At 40.0% G+C, this 16,212-nt stretch overlaps 2 protein-coding genes across 2 annotated transcripts; one reads left to right on the forward strand and one right to left on the reverse strand.

Moving 5' to 3' along the window:
• The first annotated feature begins 479 nt into the window (after window positions 1–479).
• On the forward strand, window positions 480–11,496 carry LOC137293997 (uncharacterized). Its single transcript, XM_067824906.1, has 10 exons — window positions 480–808; window positions 2,559–2,689; window positions 3,464–3,555; window positions 5,119–5,340; window positions 5,805–5,896; window positions 6,079–6,209; window positions 8,646–8,737; window positions 8,953–9,171; window positions 9,573–9,611; window positions 10,177–11,496. Exons 1-10 carry the CDS (start codon window positions 689–691, stop codon window positions 10,251–10,253), a joined length of 1,215 nt encoding a protein of 404 aa, XP_067681007.1. The 5' UTR covers window positions 480–688; the 3' UTR covers window positions 10,254–11,496.
• A 262-nt stretch (window positions 11,497–11,758) lies between these two features.
• On the reverse strand, window positions 11,759–12,565 carry LOC137295275 (uncharacterized). The gene has a single exon (XM_067826591.1). It carries the CDS (start codon window positions 12,563–12,565, stop codon window positions 11,759–11,761), a length of 807 nt encoding a protein of 268 aa, XP_067682692.1.
• Window positions 12,566–16,212: the final 3,647 nt, after the last annotated feature.

Consider the following 16,212-nt stretch of genomic DNA (forward strand, 5'->3'; position numbering starts at 1 on the left):
GTCCCTGGAAAGAAAACGCGGTCGAGTTGAGAGGGATTCTTGATTAAGGTAATATTCAAAACATTTCAATGAATATAATTGAGTCTGGATGACAAATGCCTTCTTGGTGTGACATAACTTCCTCATTCTTGTGAAAGGAGGTTGATTATAGTAATTATCTGGTCTGGTATCGTTTAGTATATTGCGCATTTGGGAGACTTTTATTAGTAATTAACAGACATCAAATTTAATAGTAACAAGACATAGACGAGTCGTATTACTACACACGTCTCCGAAAGTCATTACAAGCAAAGGGCTATTTGTTTTACAAAGAAATCTCTTTGGTACGTTCATGTTAAAATCAACTATAAAAAACAATTCTGCCTTTTTTGAGTACATTTAAGGCTATTTTGTCTAAGCATCATTTTACATGTGTTTATTGTAAGTCCAAAATAGGAGCTCTTGTTCACCCCTACAGTCAACTATTTACCTACTCATGCAGTCACAGAGGAACAGAAGTGAACGGAGTTGCTCTCCCATTACCCGAATCCCCCCATCAGTCGACAAACTGTGGAGTCGCCCAGTCACGCAACAGTTGAACGCTATAGACTGCTCTGTAGCATATCATCGGCTGTACACAACAATTTGGATGACACTTGATTCTCTCTTCAATTCTGATTTTGCATTGGATTCCACAGTTTAAAGGAAAATGCACTTTGACAAGGTGTTGTGTGCACTTTGTATTACGTTGTTCAACAGTTTACCCCTCACAGATGGTAACTGTATTGTTAACGATTTACCCACTCAACCCAACTTTGACCTCGATAAGGTAAGCCATATTTGATGCATTTATTTACATAGTCTTTCTACTGGATGGGGATGTATGCTTAGGCAGCCTAAATTTGCCTTAAATTATGCATTTAATGTTTTGTACATTTTGGAACCACCGTTGACTGTGACATAGAAAGCTACAAATGTCGCAGTGCAATGTTTGTCTTAACTATGTCACCAGTGATAACATTGTGTTGGAAGTAGAAGATGTGTCTACTGGAAATGATCGTATTATACATGTACATGGACATTCCATCCCAACACTGCCAGAACGATTTGGGGGCAGCCTAGTAGCTGAAGCCTCGACTTCGAAGACCCAGGTTCGATTCCCCACATGGGTACAATATGTGAAGCCCATTTCTGGTGTCCCCCGTCTTGATATTACTGGAATATTGCTAAAAGCAACGTAAAGCTAACTCACTCAGAACGATTTGACTCGCGTGAGATGATTAGATCAAAGTGGTGGTACATGGATCATCAACAGGTATCTGACCTGATGTTCGTCATTTGCATGAGGCAGTTTCAATGAATGAATGAATGAATGAATATTGCTTAATACTGTAGATTGTACAACTTTCCTTTCAGTTTCGTGTTTATCCGTGAAGACGCGATTAGAATTGGTCCCCAGTAACCTATGTTTGTTGTAAGAAGCGATGGTCACGCCTTAGTAGACCTACGTCATCGTATCCCAGTTGCATAGATCGATGTAAATGCAGTTAATCACTAGATTGTCCAGACTAAATTACTGAACTCCGCCATATGGCTTGAATTTGCTGAGTGCGGCGTAAAACTGAACTCACTCCATCAGTTTCCATTCTGCCCGTTTCCAAAAGAATTCATTAAAATTTGCATTTGGTGGTGTTGATCTTTTGACCATGAAAACACATGTACATATCGAAAAGAAACTATCCGCAGTGTATCAACTATTGACACAAATACAAAGAGTAACCAAGGTGAGCATATAGTACTAGTTCCTTTGTTCATAGATACAAACATGACAGGGTACAGGGTAAAAATGACTTCTTTCACATGTTAGATATATGTTAGATACATATACACACATGCACAAAAGTTCACTGCCACCCAATATTTTTGTGATCTTATGGATATGGATACTTATGGATACACAACGGTAATCTATGACTGTCATTGGCATCGTTGGTTTGATTATGTTTGGCAACTAAACGGGTGATGACGGAGTGATGACGACCCATTTGCCTTGCAATGGCCCTGCATGACATGCCAGCATTTGTCATGCCTATATCACATGCCATCTCTCAGTGGTAGTTAACTGTCTCCTCACCATGACTGATCTCAGAACAGACAGTGAAACCAAGTGTGTGAAATTTGATTTTCAAGATTCAGATGGTAGAGAAATGGAGTTGCCCATGCAGAACGTCTTGACAATCTTAGGTTCAAGAATGTATGGAAGGCTAATTCAGTCTTACACATTTATAGTTTTTCTGATTTATGTATTTCTGATCTTCAGTGGTGAAATCAAGACATGAAAATAGTAGCCCTTAACTTTTGTGCATGTGTATACATCGGTACTTACTTGTTACCTACCACTGAAACTCTATATGCGTTTTTGTTACGCATTCATATGCAAAAATGCTAGTACTATCACCGGAGGGCTTGGGGAATTTGAATTACAAATGACATTTTATGTCAAGAAACGAGATCATGACAAACAGTACTGTAAATGTGTGGCATGACCATACACGTCTCCAGTGTCCTTCATGTTGCAGTATGTAGGCAAGTGGTATGAATATCAATGGCATACCAAGATCTACTATCCGCCAGAAGATAGATACAACGACTATTACCACTACTATGTTCAAACAACGAGTGGCAACATCACAAACTACATCAATGGACGGTAAGACACAAGAGTAAAGTTTGTCATTTGTACTTGCATTGATAAGCATGCCTATTAACTGGTCTTCAGCAAGACATGCTTGTCTAAAGAGGCGATTAACGTGAACAGATGGTCAGGTTTACTGATTTGATTGCTTCACGCCACTTTGTCCTGATAACATAGATTGTCTGGTCCAGAACATATTATTTAAAGACCTCTATCACACTCGTAGTTGGATCATAAATGAGATTGGTGTTTAATAACAAGCAAATAAATAAACACTGGAAACCTGTCTGAAGTAATGTGGTTATGGGGATTTAGAAAGTTCATTCTATTTCAAGAGTATTTGAATCGGTAGTCACTGTTGGAAGGTTCTGCTGTAAGTAGATGGTTACTTCTTTGTGTAAAACCCACTATGTTGGATGTTGGTACTGATCGCGGTAATCAGAAATAATAAGAGAAAACAAATTCACCAGAGGGAAAAGAGTATGTTGTGCTTATGAGCGGTTTGAATAGTCAGCATAACTGAGTGACAGGAGTGCATGTTATTACGAGTTTACCTAAGATGTAAAGGCAAAGTGACGAATGTGATGTAAAGAAACCTGAAGCATAGTCTGGGCGAACTTCGATTGGAACCTGCGGAAATGAAAAGCAACTAGAGTGTGGGGAAACAGCATTCACGCAGTTCACCAGTATCGTACAGATACGCTGGTAGTGAGTGGAACATATTGGAGCAGATAACACGGAAATATGACATATACACATTCAAAACCGCTAATTCATTTTCCTTTTCAGTGACCCCACAGCCCCGGATGGAAAATGCTTTTTCGTGAATTTCAATCTCTACCCAACAAACAGTCCTGGAAAACTCATCTACACATCCGGAAGTAAGAATCGACAGTGCATTAAATATAAACACGCAATCTGCAAACAAGGTATAACAGCCGTTCCTATCTTCAGGCTGAGAACGAACAAAACTACAAGGTATCTGCTTACAAAAGTTAGTGGTCTCGTGCAACGTAAAACACAACTTTACAGATTTTTATACCTTTCAGTATGCACTTAACGAAACAAATCATCAAAAAATGCCAATTCTACCTACAAAGATGAATACAACCGCAATGAAAAAAGCCCGTAAAATCGTAGTTGCAACGATTCACTAATCTTTCCCCAGCGCTTGGGGAAAAGGGGTTTCAACAGCTATGACCCGCGGTGCTCATATTCGCGAAATTGCATCAGACCATTTCGACAGAATTATATTAATAAACATTAAAAGCAAAACACAAATGATCAAAAACGTTGAAAGTCCGACCCAATGACACGGACGACACAAATCTGACAACGGGGTTCAGTGAAAGGTTAGGAGTCAGTTTGAGATCTACACCAACTGTAACAGCGAAGAGCTATGGCTAGAGGAATGCAATAGCAGGTTACACAAAAACATTGGTCCCTATCGGTATGTTTCATTACGTGATAGTCTGATGGAAGTAAAAGGACCTATTAAAAGACTTAATACAATAGACTAAAGTACATATGGTTTTTGTAGGTTTAGAGTGTTTCTGTGACTGTCAAACACATTATCTCTCTGATATGGACACATGCTACACAGCTATTCATCCGTTGTTATAATTGTCAATATGTCAAACGGTCAAAGAAAGTCATATCAGCAAAATATGTAAAATGCGTAACAGTAATAGTTTGGAAGATGTACCATATTTTCTAATTGTTTGTGATGCATATGCCAATTTAAGAAACAAATATTTACCAGAATTACATTGTCCATCTACCATAGGCAAATATTGTAAGTTGTTAACATGCAAACATAAGAATCTACTTATAAAACTTGCGCTATTTATTAAACATGCTCTATATAAAAGGAATGAAACTGTGCAACACCTTGGGAGAGGATGTCCACCGCTGGCACAAATACAGTGTCTTCAGCAGTATAATGGTGTTACTCATTTGTTAAGTTTCACTACCGTCATGGTCACTGTGGCTTGGAGCTGCACTATAGAATCAGTCTCAGACCTATCTAAAACAACAAACCTGACCTTGTACCTTGGCTGATATTGGGTGAGGTGTCCTGTCAAGAACACAGCCCATCTAATACTCGGCGGAAGACACAGCAGTGTAGTGGATCCTACAAATTCTCCGCAATGTTTTTGACTGGGCAGGTCTTCTTGTGAGACGTCCCGTTTACTGCCCAGACTACATGTAAAAGGAGCTATTTTCCTGAAAATCCTGAATATGAGTCTCACTAACCTGATTGTGGATCACCCAAACTCAGCTTTGATGCATTCTCTTATTCTATTCTTTAACTGAGAATAACAGTAATTTTGATACTGATCGACATCTTCAGCTCCATCTCACGACAGATTAATATATTTGGATTTGTTTAAAAAGCAAATGTGCCATTTCTCTATGACTTAACCTGTTAGCTTTTCTTTAAGAGGGAGAATTTCCGTACTGGGTGTTGGAAACCGACTACACCCGATACGCTTTCGTCTATGGCTGTTATAACGTCTCCAACGACGGGACATGCAATGAGGCCCAATCGTGGATCTGGAGCCGCACTCCAACGTTTCCACAGATTATCAAGGACAAAGCTCCATCCTGGTACAATCTTACCTGCCTCCCAGCTTCTTCCTTCCTTGACACTAAACAAGAAAAAGGTAAATACTGAAAGCATAATTGTTTGACAAGACAAGTATGTGTGAAACTACTAGTAAGTGAAAAAAAACTGTATTGCTTTGCAGCTGTATGCAATCATTCAGCAACAATTTGAAAAATAAGTATACCAGCGATTACACACAGTGCCCTTAACAATATATTTATGTACTACTTTTTCTTAAACCCACTTGATTTTTTCATATATATGTATGATTTAAGCATACTTCAATTGGATTAAGACAGTGACCTCTTCATATGTCTTTGTAGATAGTGTACACTTTTAAAACGTTTTCTCACTTCACATATGTACATGTGTATAACCAGTAAAAAGACCACACAACGTTATACCACCATAAACGTATTTGATTAGTACTTAATCCCTTCCACCGATACAGTACAATGTCACAAATATCTAAACTGGTGTTCTTATAACTAACATCCCAATTACTCATTTCCCTTTCCACAGAATGCGATGTACCTGCCCAATACAAGATAACACCAGACCAAAGCTGTCTGGTCTCCGATGTACCGATACAACCGAACTTCAACATCACACTGGTAAGTGGTGAATGCTCAGTTGTAATGTTGATACGAACATATATAGACACATATCACTGACTGATTCTTAGCACTGATAGTTTCACCGCTCTGCTTTCCCTTCGGAATCTTGGAAGAGGAGCTTCATAAAACGTAATCTGAATATCATTAAATTGTGTCACTGTGATCTCTGTGTGTTTCAGTTTAACGGGACCTGGTATGAGATGAGATGGTTGGCACAGGTATTCATCCCTGCATCGGAGTTGTTCCAGGATTACCAGCATGAGTACATACTTCAAGAGGATGGATCTCTCAAGGGGTACATCAGAGGAAGGTCGGAACAATTTAAGTTGGTCTCTGGTCACGAGTGAACAACGTATTTATCTTACCGAACACCTGAATTTTAATTTTGAACTGTTTGAAATGTCTTTTGAATGTAAGGCGAATCGTTTCGTCGCCATTAGGCAGACGACACAAGGAAAATGAATTTAGAGTTATCTCCCTTCCATTCACTTCCAATCACAAAACATCGGTAATTTCCGTTCATCATGCGTGATTCAATGTTATTAGAAATAAAGAACAGTACTACCATGAAGAACCAAATGAGTTCCACATTCCCAGCGGTGTACATTGAAAAAAATACATCGTCTGCAAGCGTGGTACATCGACAAAAAATACAAGGGCGCTTAGCCAATCAGAAAGCGACATTCATGTGTGAGGTAAGAGTTTAGTTTAGTTTTACACCGCACACTACCTTTCACTGATCTGCTTTTACGATGTGTAGTTTCTTAGTTTAAACGAGGCATCTCATGTTATTGATTGTATGAAACAATTGATTTAATGGTAACCTGTTATTTTTCTGACTGGAATGTAGTGACTGAGTGAGTTTCGTTTTACGCCGCGCCCAGCAATATTTCAGCTATATGGAGGCGGTCTGTAAATAATCGAGTCTGTACCAGACAATCCAGTGATTAACAACATGAGCATCGATCTGCGCAATTGGGAACAGATGACATGTGTCAACCAAGTCAGTGAGCCTGACCACCCGATCCCGTTACTCGCCTCTTACGATAAGCACAGTCACCTTTTATGGCAAGCATGGGTTGCTGATGGCCTATTCTACCCCGGGACCTTCACGGGTCTCACTGGTCACGAGAGGGGCATGGGTTGATGCACCCTCCATGTCTGTTTATGTCCCCAGAACCCGAAGGGCGAGGGGAATATGAACAAAAATCGAGGTATCTCAACCCATGGTCCCCTTGGGACCAGTAAACAACGTGTTTATTTTACTGAACACCTCAATGTTAATTTTGAACTGTTTGACGCATGGTTATCGGATCGTACACTTCAGCCAACCTGTGTGAATCAAACAATTCGAATCTTATATCTTGCTGGGTTTTTTTTTTCCAGCAGGTATTGTCTAGTAGTGTTGCCGCGATATAATTACCCTCCTTAATATTCCCAGGGATTACATTTGAACGTTTTGTCAAAATTTATGTTTGGAATGCGAGTCCAGTGTTGTAATAGCCATCACTAAATTTTACGAACAATACAAGAAAAACAGATTTAGAATTATCTCCCTTCCAAGGATTTGCATTCGCAAAACATTGTGATTCAATGTTATTCGAGATAAAGAAGTAACTATCACGAAGTACTGAATGAGTTGATACTGGCAATGGGACACAAATGAATTTCAACTATTTCTCTAAATGGTTGCAAGAAACACTTATTCCTAATCCACCCCAACTCAGTATATCATGTAGATGCACTTCTGAAAACCCATTGGCATACTATTCCCTGCATACTTCCATATCACGCCGATTTCAATGCCATATGAATTATTTGGCGAATTTGAAAAATTGGATCTGGTCCCAGAATTTAGATGTCAAATTGGCTTCTGTACAGAGGGCTGGCGATGAACGATTGTCATCTAGGAATGGTCAGACTGTTGCAGACATGTGATGGAAATCAAAGATCGTTACTGGCATCGAGAAATTGTTCTAGAGAATGAAATCGAAAAACTTGTCATCAAATCTTGGCGTCGATACTGATGACAGTGATATCAGTGATATTGATGACGAGTAGCAGATTCAAGAAGCTTACATGTCGCAAGTAGCAGATAATCTACCACTGAGCAGTCAAATCACTAAGGTGTTTCTTGTATTAGTCTGTTTATTGTATTAGTACCCCTTTTGAATTTACATGACGTTTTTCATTCCCATCGAGGACAGCACAAACGCATTATCCATAAAATATTCACACATAGAGAATCTTGCCTAAGACAGAAAATAACCACTCGGTATTTCTTTATTGTTAAACACAAAATGTCGAGTGTTGTATTGGGCTGTGTATGGAAATAGTCAACTGCAAAATTGTAAACAGAACTCGTTCAACTAGTGCGAGAGTAGACTGACACGTTTCACAATGGTTTATCGCTGTACATACCCTCGGCCCCTAAATGGTAAAATGGACTGTATCGCTATTCAGATTCACATGGTCAAATGACATGTCGGCATTATTCTTAAGTACGTCTCACCATATGTCTTCTATTTTAAAAAAATATTTTGGCAAAAGGCCACAGCTGCGTTTCATTTGCTGTTCAGTATATTGTTTTTGACAGGTCAACGTTATCATGACTGGAGACAAATACATTTTTAATACAACTACCAACAACTACTATTGCCTGAATGTAGAAATCCCAACGTATGAAACGATTAAGGACATCATGTAAATTTTCTAAGATCTGCATATTCCATCTGTTTATTTCCAGGAATGACAAGAGATGTTTCTACAGACAGGCATCCTTAACGCTATCTGAAACACCCGGCAAACTACATTTCAACCTCACACAGGGAGGATCGGGTACGCAATAACCATGAATGTACATTTCGCTTTCGACATTTGCTCATATGTTTTAGGGTTTTGTTCACTCCAACGAGAGTGATTCAACAGTTCCTCGTTTCACGCGGCTGACCTCACTCTTTCTCCTTCAGTGCTTCTCCCCTGAACCTGAAGTATAGTTTGCATAAAATGCGGTATGCGGCATAGTGAAGTTTGTATTTTAATTATTGGCACAGAGAGCTACCCATACTGGATCGTCGATACTGACTACAACAACTACGCTGTCATGTACGGTTGCCTGAACGTGAGCACAAGTGGAAATTGCACCAGGGCGAGATCTACTGTATGGAGCCGTCGCAAGTCTCTTGCTCCAGATTTCCAGTACCGCGCTAATTCTGTCCTTCAGAATCTGTGTGTGAACCCTGCTGCGCTCCTATCGACGTCCCAGAACAACCGTAATTGTACCTTTATTGTTTCTTAAGGGCCAGTCAAGTAATCCCATTAAACTTCAAATTTTAAGGGATATCTAATTGTTCCTGAATAGGATACGTGTCATGTTTTGTTTCTTTGCTTGGTATTAATCGCCACATTTAGCATTTCTCCAGCCATATTGAAATCATTAAGCCAGACAACCCAGTGATTTACATCATGTGCACTGACCCGATCAAATACAGCAACCAAATCTGTAAGCCTAGTAACCCAATATCGTGAATCCCTTCTTACAAGAATCATGTTAAGCTGAGCACATAACCTAAGTCGTCATGGCCCATGTATCATGTGGATGAATGCCTCACCGAAATATTCAGGCCATGTTTGTAAGACATGAAGAATACAATGCGTCTCTTTCTTTCAACAGCGTGTACACCGTGTTACAACAAGCAGCCCTGTGGAACAGGTAGGTTGTGACCACATAAAAAAGCCAACCCCTGTGATCGGAATCCGCACATGGATTTGTCAGCAATGTATTTACGACAAATGTTAGATGTACTTCTCAGACGTGGGCATAGTCAAACTGGATTTTTAGAACATTCATGCAGTAAGGGAAACAAATATATGAACGCACAGAAGTACAAGTCTGCCTTTATTCTTTTCTAGGTTTTTTCACAACCTTTGTATAACACTGAGAGTGAAGCTCTAAGAATAGATATAGGAACACTGCAACTAGGTGGTGCTGTTTCCCTCAGTATATATTCCAACTTCACTCTTTACACTAACAAACACGAGGAGACACTGCTATAAAAAATGTTTCCACACGCCAGCGAGCATTGATAAGCGAGTATTACGATTCTTACCTTTATTCTTTATATAGAACATTCTAAAACATTCTGTTCATGATGACTATGTGAAAAATGTACATAATGCTTCATGAAGATATTTCTCGTTCGCGAAGCATATACCAGTTCGTTATTGCCAGAAAAGACTGTCATTTCCTTATTGTTGATCTGCTTTTCATTTTGCAGAAACTGACGGAGGAACTACTTACATCTCTAACTATCAGCTTACCCTACTTGCACTTGTCATCCTATTCTCTATGTGATGAAGCACATGCATGAATGCATGAGGTAGAACATACCACTGGAAGCATAGATAGAACACTTTTGGCGACGTTTGATGAGGGTTGCGGCATTTGCACTAAGGAACAATCATGGGTGCAGTGACGTGGGGGAATCAGATGCGTCAACATATTTCAATCCAAGAGTACATATTTACACCATTTCATTTACATAAGTTTACATTTTATTTTTAAGATATGTATGAGAAAGAGCCTATCATTTAAAGTATTGACTGCTGATCTCGGTTGATGCAAAGCGTCGGGATATTTGCATAAAAGCACAATTATTTCAGTAGTCAGTGACTCAAATTGTATCAGGTGCATTTACATGTAGTTGTCACATATATGTGGGTGAGAGTGAAGATTCCTATTTACATATAATTTAAATTGTGTAAATGTGAATCAGTATAATTGCAAATTCATTTAGATCAAATTAGACCAGTCTGCTCAATAAGTTTATAACTGAAAACAAATAAACATTGTTCCTGAATCAGTGAGAAACCATTCACCCAAAACACAAACCAGCCGAAGTACCGGTCAGGTTACATAGGATTTGTTTGATTGAAGGTACCAGTGGAATTGAACCATGAACTATGCTGGTGCAATAAGACATCTTTTTAACTGTTGCCTAAACTTGTGGGTTGGGCACCCGATACTAATGTTTGAATTACAGGGGAAGTACAGGGGGAATATGGGTTAAACTTTATGCTCATTGCAGGGTTTTGTATTCTTCTGGGCATCAAAACAAATTGCGAGAGGAAGAGACTTGCTCAGCCAGGGAAGCACCTTTGATAATCATATGGACTTCTTCTTTATCAGTTATTAACTGAAGTCAATGTGTCAGTGAAATCTGTTCTTCCACATGCGCTAGGCTGTTGTGCTTGGGTATTTGAATCAAACATGGTGCTGATGTATTTCAGCACCTTTGTTTTTCGCTGTTTTTGACACTGTTCCATTTCACTCCAACTCACACGAATATTGACTCGGTTGTTTCACTGCATGCTGTAGCATGCCGTGTAAAGTGGCCGTTAGGCACACACAAAGTTACACTTACCTTAGAGTATCAATGACCACGTTTAAGTTTATATATGACTATCAAATTTTAGGGTGTTCCTATACGTTTTATTTGTAGAATATATTTAGCTCTCTTGCTGTATATAATACCGTCTCTTCCAGATGTGTGTGTACAGTTCTAGTATTTCTCAGTAAACATCATTTTTCAATCGCACCTTCTTTGTTTGTTCACACAAAATCGTTATGTTTTCTTCACAAGAATTATTTACAGTCATGTTGAAACGATACTTGCAATCCATAACACAAGCACAACGATGTATATATTAATACTCACCATAGTGGATGCGATCAATAACACAGACAACAAGAAACACGTTTCAGTGAGCTAATCTTCGACGATTGTTTTAATTGATTTACTTAAATCATTTGGTTTCCGTTGAGAGTTTTTTTCCATATTTCTTGTCACACAAGTACACTTAGCCCCGCAATATTAATCCGTCCGTGACCTCCACAACATCACATACCTCCATGACCTCCACAACATCACATCCGTCCGTGACCTCCACAACACCATATCCCTCCATGACCTCCACAACATCACATCCCTCCATGACCTCCACAACATCACATCCGTCCGTGACCTCCACAACATCACATACCTCCATGACCTCCACAACATCACATCCGTCCGTGACCTCCACAACACCATATCCCTCCATGACCTCCACAACATCACATCCCTCCATGACCTCCACAACATCACATCCCTCCATGACCTCCACAACATCACATCCCTCCATGACCTCCACAACATCACATACCTCCATGACCTCCACAACATCACATCCCTCCGTGACCTCCACAACATCACATCCCTCCATGACCTCCACAACATCACATCCCTCCATGACCTCCACAACATCACATACCTCCATGACCTCCACAACATCACATCCCTCCGTGACCTCCACAACATCACAACCGTCCGTGACCTCCACAACATCACATTCGTCCATGACCTCCACAACATCACATCCGTCCATGAACTCCACATCACATCCCTCCGTGACCTCCACAACATCACATCCCTCCGTGACCTCCACAACATCACATCCCTCCGTGACCTCCACAACATCACATCCCTCCATGACCTCCACAACATCACATCCGTCCGTGACCTCCACAACATCACATCCGTCCGTGACTTCCACAACATCACATCCGTCCGTGACCTCCACAACATCACATTCGTCCATGACCTCCACAACATCACATTCGTCCATGACCTCCACAGCATCACATCCCTCCGTGACCTCCACATCATGTCACGTAGTCCAGCAGGTAATATACGACTGCAGAAGACGTTACACCCAATCCTTCTGATCTTGTCTTGTTTAATTTTCCGTTTCTTATTTATCGAATGGCAACAAGTTGGTCGAGATACGAACGGTGCCGAGTGTAGCGACAAGAACTGTGATACGACCAGAACAGGGATAACAACCATGTCCTCTTGAAATAGATGTGAAATTCACTGAGCTCTTCATAGCAGCTTGAACTCGTTATTCTATGCTCTGTCTGTCAGCAATAATAATAATGTCAATTATACCCGATATACCTCTCCCCTCTTCCATTCTGTATGGTGTAGGATACATATTCGATATACCCTTCCCTCCTTTTATTTTGTATGGTGTCAGTTATATACCCGATATACCTTTCACGCCTTTCATTCTGTGAGGTGGAAGTTATATATCCGATGCGCCCCTCTCGCCTTTCATTCTGTGTGTGAAAGTTATATTGAACAAAATACCCTTCCCTACCTCGCCGACCCAGTCCCAGTCTCTCTCTCTCTCTCTCCCTCTCTCTCTCTCTCTCTCTCTCTGTGTGTGTTTGCGTGTGTGTGTGTTCTCCGTGATAGGAGGAATGTATACGACACAGAGCCTCCTTATCTTTCAGCCTGAATTATATTACATAACGCACACGCACACGCATACGCACACGCACACGCACACGCACACGCACACGCACATGCACACGCACACGCACACTCTATCTTGTTTTCAACACTTTTATCTAAGGAATAGATCATAATTGATGGAGTGTGATGCTGATTTGTATGGAGAAGCATGTACAAGTGAATGACACTCCCCACTTACAATTTATGTACAAAGTATAAGTGAAATTTCCATTAACGTGGACCATTATATGATATTTATTGCGTGATCTAAATAACAATATGCTTGCATTATGAAACAACACAGTTAATGAAAATGAAACGTCGCACACTATGATAGGTTTGCTTGAGTAGGAATTGCCGCACGATATATACGATTGAATAACTGACGAGTTGAAAATAATCAGAAACTCTTATGTTAATTTTCAGGGTTTCCGTGTTTCCCCACAGCATAACCTAAATCATGCTTCGTGCATAGATCATTTTAAGTTTTAGAGTTAACCGGCAGCAGTGCTGCAGTAAATGGGGATTTACGAAAGTTATCCCAGATCTGGCCGTATCCCAGTTCTGGTAGCTACACCCAAAACTCCTTTAACATGGTGACCTATGAGATTCTACATTGTGGAACAATACGTAAGTAGATAAATGTGATGTCATTAGTTCAATAGAGGTCGGAAGACCTAACTATGTGTGAGAGCAGACATGATTTCACATTCCCCTGTGGAATTTAACAAAGATCCTTCCTAAATTTACTTCATGAAAATCATTTATGATCCACTGAAATAAAACGTTACTCTATGGAAACTATATAAGTGTCCGAACACACCTGGCGCGGGTCTGTATGAGTAGATGAGGTGTTAGCTCGTCACAATGAAGACCCGGGTTCAAGTCCCCACATAGGTATTTTGTCTGAAACCGTCGCCGTGATATTGCTAAAGGCGACGTAAAACCCATTTCACTCTCTCACAAGTAAAACCCCAAATGATTCTTACACTGCATTCTGCATTACAGCAATCCAGTATGTACCTGGTGCATTTGTTTGACATCTGGACAAGAAAATATGACAGTAACGCGCCAAACCAAATGTGACATGACTGAATCAGTATATTATGGAAATGAGAATGGTGCTATCCATGATGTGACACGACTGAGTGATTTGCCTGAAAGAGTATGCTATTTAATGAGAGACGCAGTTTGTGATTCACCAATTACAACAACATCACATGTACCTTGCAAAACATGTTCACATAATAAATCCGAGATCTACACTCTTCCAAAATAGACAACAATAGGTGTTTTCGGCAGTTCATTTCGACACTTTTTGACAGCTGTAGTAATTGTGTAGACAAGTTCTGTGTTAAAATCCATTAATCATGTCGTGGTTGTTGAGTATTGCGCGCAAACGCACACCTAAATGTGTTTGTAAACGCTTGTCTTTCAACGTGAAAACGATACAGTGGAAGCTGTATAAACAGGCACTCATCGGGACTAATGAAATAATCCAGTTTAGACAACGTGCCGGATGGTAGAGTTGATGATAAATGTTCAAGCCACAGACGGGATTGAGATGTTATGCTGGTGCTGACATCTTGCCGGATTGGGCAGATGCCGGTTTTGACAGCTTCCACTGCACATTAAAAGTGCAAAAAGCGTCTTCCGCGTAGTGCATGTGTAATATGACCACACATGAGTAGAGAGTTGAATGAATGGTCATACCAAATTCATCAGTTAATGTCACTGATCGAATTATCGCCAACCATCGTTGTAAGCAGGGGAGCCCCACCCTGCCCTTGCAAGACACTTCAGTGTCCACCATAGCACCATATCCTGATGATGACATGCATACAGTGATAGATGTGGATTGGGTGTTCCAGTGGTGCGGTGGTGGGTGTAGTTGTGTCGTAATTAGTGGTGGCTGTGTTGCGTCCCATGTTGTATCGCTGGCTGTGGTGTCTATATATAATTGTTCATGCGGGTGGTGCCCCTTGTATTGGTGGATGTTGTGGTGTCCCATGTAATGCCGGTGGTGGTGCGCTATGTATAGGTGAATGTGATGGTGGTGTCTCATGTGCAGGTATAGTGGTGTCCGATGTTGAGATGATTTCTCACTTTCAACAAAAAGTAAACCATACATAGTGAAATTAATATTGCGAATCCACATAATTTTATCTTGCCAACTGAAAATTACAGTCTTAGAATTTTATTCAACTTAGGATAAAAGTTGTTTAACAAACGATCGTTTTATTTAATGTGCATACCCCCTTGTAATACAAACAAAGAAAATGATATGAAATGACGATTGTTAAACAACTTTCATCCAAAGTTGAATAAAATTCTGAGAATTAGATGCTCAGTTGGCAAGGTAAAATTAATATGATAATTTGCAATCTTAATTTCACTTTATTCGATTTACATTTTGTTTAAAAAGACATTCATCGGTACGTTTTCACGGCAAACAGACTATTGTCGCAGATTAACACGAGTGAGTCACGAATGCGATGAGCAGTGATAAGCACATCACAATTTACAACATTCCCACCCAAGGACGACAGTTTGTTTTAATTCATTTGTATTGAATGAGCCATACACCTATGTCACTTTTGGTTTAACTTGTAATTGTGAATTTACAGTGCGTCATACCTGTATCGTATTAGCCGTTGATTGTGTTTTAATCATGTTGTCTTACATAAATAAATATGTAATTAATGAAAGAAATTTTTGTTTCGTTTTATCTCGATAAAGAATATTACCAGGTCTTACCTGGTTCACGCTAAATCAGAAAACATGTCTCTGTGCAAACAGTTGTGATTGAGGTGTTTTCAATAGCTTTAATCCATTGTTTCGGGTTTGGCAACTGGGACTAGGTTACGTAAGGTGGCTGGTTTGCACTTTGTCGGTTCCAGCTGCATAAAACCACACTTACTCGCTGTTGTTAAACCAGTCTACATACGTGAGAAAAGTGATTCCGGATGCGTATTC

This window comes from Haliotis asinina, chromosome 8 (assembly GCF_037392515.1).
Source record: "Haliotis asinina isolate JCU_RB_2024 chromosome 8, JCU_Hal_asi_v2, whole genome shotgun sequence".
NCBI classification, from domain to species: domain Eukaryota; kingdom Metazoa; phylum Mollusca; class Gastropoda; order Lepetellida; family Haliotidae; genus Haliotis; species Haliotis asinina.

Bases quoted from the DNA above. Each gene is read 5' to 3' on its own strand.
- LOC137295275 (XM_067826591.1), bottom strand. From the start codon at position 12,565: ATGGACGAATGTGATGTTGTGGAGGTCATGGACGAATGTGATGTTGTG.
- LOC137293997 (XM_067824906.1), top strand. From the start codon at position 689: ATGCACTTTGACAAGGTGTTGTGTGCACTTTGTATTACGTTGTTCAAC. The intron at 6,210-8,645 runs GTCGGAACAATT...GTTTATTTCCAG, and splicing joins AAGGGGTACATCAGAGGAAG to GAATGACAAGAGATGTTTCT. The intron at 9,612-10,176 runs GTAGGTTGTGAC...TTCATTTTGCAG, and splicing joins CAAGCAGCCCTGTGGAACAG to AAACTGACGGAGGAACTACT.